This window comes from Ranitomeya variabilis, chromosome 5, assembly GCF_051348905.1.
Source record: "Ranitomeya variabilis isolate aRanVar5 chromosome 5, aRanVar5.hap1, whole genome shotgun sequence".
Lineage (NCBI taxonomy): Eukaryota > Metazoa > Chordata > Amphibia > Anura > Dendrobatidae > Ranitomeya > Ranitomeya variabilis.
This window is the reverse complement of record NC_135236.1, coordinates 463,561,704-463,565,511: the sequence shown is the minus strand read 5'-3', so window position 1 is coordinate 463,565,511 and position 3,808 is coordinate 463,561,704. Positions and strand designations below refer to the sequence as shown.

The 3,808-nt window shown below is 39.7% G+C and overlaps 1 protein-coding gene across 1 annotated transcript in view; it reads right to left on the bottom strand.

The window, feature by feature from the left end:
- Window positions 1-2,082: 2,082 nt before the first annotated feature.
- The window catches only part of CEP290 (centrosomal protein 290), a 284,715-nt gene continuing 282,989 nt past the window's right edge, over window positions 2,083-3,808 (bottom strand). The window contains exon 53 of the mRNA XM_077265451.1: window positions 2,083-3,063. Coding sequence (XP_077121566.1) covers window positions 2,887-3,063 — 177 coding nt within the window. The 3' untranslated portion in view covers window positions 2,083-2,886. The remainder of the gene's footprint in view (window positions 3,064-3,808) is intronic.

Sequence of the window (3,808 nt, the reverse complement as noted above, 5' to 3'; positions counted from 1 at the left end):
CATCTGCGATCTAATGTTTAGTTACAGAGAAATCTACATTTTTTTCCCCTAATATTTAAATGAACTCTAGATCTATGGTCTGGACACAGACCTTCCTGAAAATCTGCCGCCAAAGCCTATTTTAAATAAGAGGGTATTACCTGTCTAAAACATGGAAGAATTGACATATAGATCAGGAGAACAGACTGTTTTGCAATGTTAACACCTCCTTCCTTTCATTTAGGGTGCCTAAAGACGAACGTATGAAAAATCGTCTGAGTTTGAACTGAAAGACTTTTTTCTAATTTTCCTTTATGTGCCATCAGCTTTTGTTTAAGACTGTGTGACACTTGTGTGCAATTGGTTTTCATACAGCTACCTTAAAACGTAGTTATGTTTTAGGTTCTGCCCGCAGTAGGGCAGAGCCAAGTGCATTTGCACTAGCTGGCTGTGTCACCGCAAGATTTTCTTTGGCTATATGGATGACGCAGGACTCGTCATCCACATCAGTCAGAGCAGGAGGATGCCGATGCCGATTCCGAGCGGAGAGGAGGGACAGACTCTGCAGCAATAACCCCCTGAGACCAGAACGTCCAAATTTGCATACAGCGTGGGAGGGGTTCAAAATGGTTTTTAGGGAGGGAATCGGGGGACAATATACAACTTTGTGGAATGCAGCACAGGTGTTAATCAAAGTGATGGTATTTGTTCACACATGAAAAACTGGTGACCGGTTCTCTTTAATGGGTACATGTTCTAGCTGTGACAACAAAGGATAGAGATAGCAGAAGTGTCTCACGGACATCTGCATGAGGCCTTAGGCTACTTTCACACTAGCGTTAACTGCAATACGTCGCAAATGCGTCGTTTTGCCGAAAATACGCATCCAGCAAAAGTTCTTGCTGGATACGTTTTTTCGTCATAGACTAACATTAGCGACGCATTTGCGACGCATTGCCAAACGTTGCGTCCGTTTTGTGACGCTTGGGCGTGTGGTAGCGGACCGTCGGGAGAAAAAAACATTACATGTAACGTTTTTTGCTCCCGACGGTCCGCTTTTTCCGACCGCGCAGGTGCGGCCGGAACTCCGCCCCCACCTCCCCGCACCTCACAATGGGGCAGCAGATGCGTGGGAAAAATGCATCCGCTGCCCCTGTTGTGCGGCGGAGACCACGCTAGCGTCGGGAACGTCGGCCCGACGCTAGTGTGAAAGTAGCCTTAGTGAGACAGATGCTGACTAGTGATGAACGAATATACTCGTTACTTGAGATTTCTCGAGCATTGTTTTCATCACCGCAGATGAATGATTTACATCTGTTAGCCAGCTTGATTACATGTGGGGATTCCCTAGCAACCAGGCGACCCCCACATGTACTTATGCTGGCTAACAGATGAAAATCATTCAGCTGCGGCAACAAAAACTAAATCTCCGAGCACTTACAAATACTCGGAGGACCCCCGAGCATGCTCAGGAAATCTCGAGCGAGTATACTCGCTCATCACTAATGCTGATCCGACCCATTCACTGCAAATAAGTAATTCTGAGATCTATGCAATTAAATACAGGTAAATAGACTGGAGAAAAGCAGGGGATTAGAAGCCATTTAAACACTTTTTTTTTTTTCGGGAATAAAGACAATTTCCCTAATAGTGATTTAATAACTTTGTCCAGCATGGAAAGCAATTAAAAAAAATAAAGTTTACTTTTTAAAGTTTTGCATGTCTTTCTAGTAGCAATAACATTTTAAAAGGAACATGTGAACTCTTAAACTTTACACTGTTTCGTTCATGTGTTCCTCCTTGTAATAACTGCTATAACAACAAGGTTTTGATTCCCCTTGTCATAACGTGTACGGTATATTCTTGCTATAATACGGCAAGCACTGATTGTGTCTGTACCTGCACCGATAATACCCAATCTATTAAGAAGGGCCACATAGCGTTATCATTGCATTCAGACATTTCTTGAAGGAATGACACTGCAACGTTTTAAGAAAAAAAAATCCTCAGCATATTTAAGAAAGTAAAGAATGTACAAACAAGTGAGAAGAGCTACAATGTCCTGGTGCTGGACTAAGATTTGATAAAGAACGCCTCAACTGCTCAAATTTGATAGCTTTATTGAAAATTAAAAATTTACAATTTCTACAAAACATACAGCTCTTTATCAGAAAAGAAACAACTGTTTACATTCTGTATTTACAGATTTAATAAACTACATTAAGTGTAAAACTGTCCCTGTAATTTGGCATGGGAAAAGGGAATTTAAATCTACATTGTATAAAGTATTTCCTTCGATAAAAGTGCAATTATTCTTTATATAATATAGAAATTATTTTACTCTACAGTAAGCGCTCACATTTGCTGAAAGTATATGGACCGAGTTAATGGTTCAGCAGAATTTTTATAAAGTCATGTAGTTTTGGTGCACTATCAGGATGATATCACAAGTCTTTTCTAGGACCATCCTTTAAAAATCCAAGCTTCATCTCCATGCTGCGGAGGGGCAGCCATCCTGTTTTCTCTGGCACAGGGTTCTCTGATATGGCAGAATAAATGAAATGGGCTGCTAATGTGTACCTAACATTGTGTGCATATAAATGGGTTTTTTATTCAATGTGAATTTTGCCTAAAAACTTGTATCAAAATTCACATGCATAATTTCATTCATAATGGTAAGCAATGGAGTTACAGAATGAAAACTGCATAGTAATTCTGTGGAATTTGTGGGGAAATCTGCAGCATGTTACAGTCCACTGAGTCTTTTTTTCCCCCTTTAAGTTAGAAGGAAATCATGGTGGCTAAACATTGTAGTTTATGGAATTTAAGGATGGATTCCACTACGTATGCAATGTGTGATGCCACCATAATAAGTCATGTAGGTTCTGATGGATCTGTCAAACTCATTCAGTGGGTGGGAAGATCTATATGGACACCAAATTGCTGAGATAGGGCTTTCAGCTTTTCTTCAAGTAGTATATTCTTTTTAACTTCTTCATTGTAGTTGTATTTCAGATCCTCAATCTCTTCAAAAAACATGGGATCAAAGTTTTCTAGTTCCTGCTTCAACCTTCTGATTTCTTCCTGTAAATAAGAAAAACAATGTGAAGAATGCAAGTAATGTACAGTCAATCTAGAGTCTACGTAGTGAAGAGGAAATTGTATGGATTACTAAGAAGCTACCACTCCAAATAAGAGACATAGCAACTTCTACAGTAATCTAAAAATTTTTTCTTCTCCGTGATGTGTTGTGCATAAATATGTGATACTTCAGAATTTCTTTTAGTCTGCCTGATGAAGAGACCTGTGTAGTCTGGAAAGCTTGCAATTTGTTACCATCTTTTCAGTTAGCCATTAAAAGGTATCAACCACTGAGGACTCTCAATTCTAAATATTTTTCTATCTACTGGCTAACATGGTACCAAGATATATATCTTTCCTGTACAGTAATCTAAAGCAGGTAGGTGTTAAACTTCAGATGAAAGGACCTAAATATAGAGGAAACCTACCAGAGGGAAGTGTAAAATGTACAAAAATAGAGCACTGTTGGCTTACCAACAGCAAATAAGAATATAGCACAACTTCATTTTGTTTAGAATGATTAATATGATTTTTCCTGCTGGTCTTGATGAGGGTGTTATATTATTATCAGGGTGTGTGGTGGAGTCAAGACGCTCTTAGTTCATGAAGCAACGTGCCACTGGTTAGATTTTTGAACTTGAAAAAAATGCCAGTTTGGCGTTGAAACACGTTGTTTCCACACTGACCACTGCAAGAACTGGTTTCCTCCTGCTGCGCCTCCTAGTTTCAGAGTGCCTTTCCCCCTACT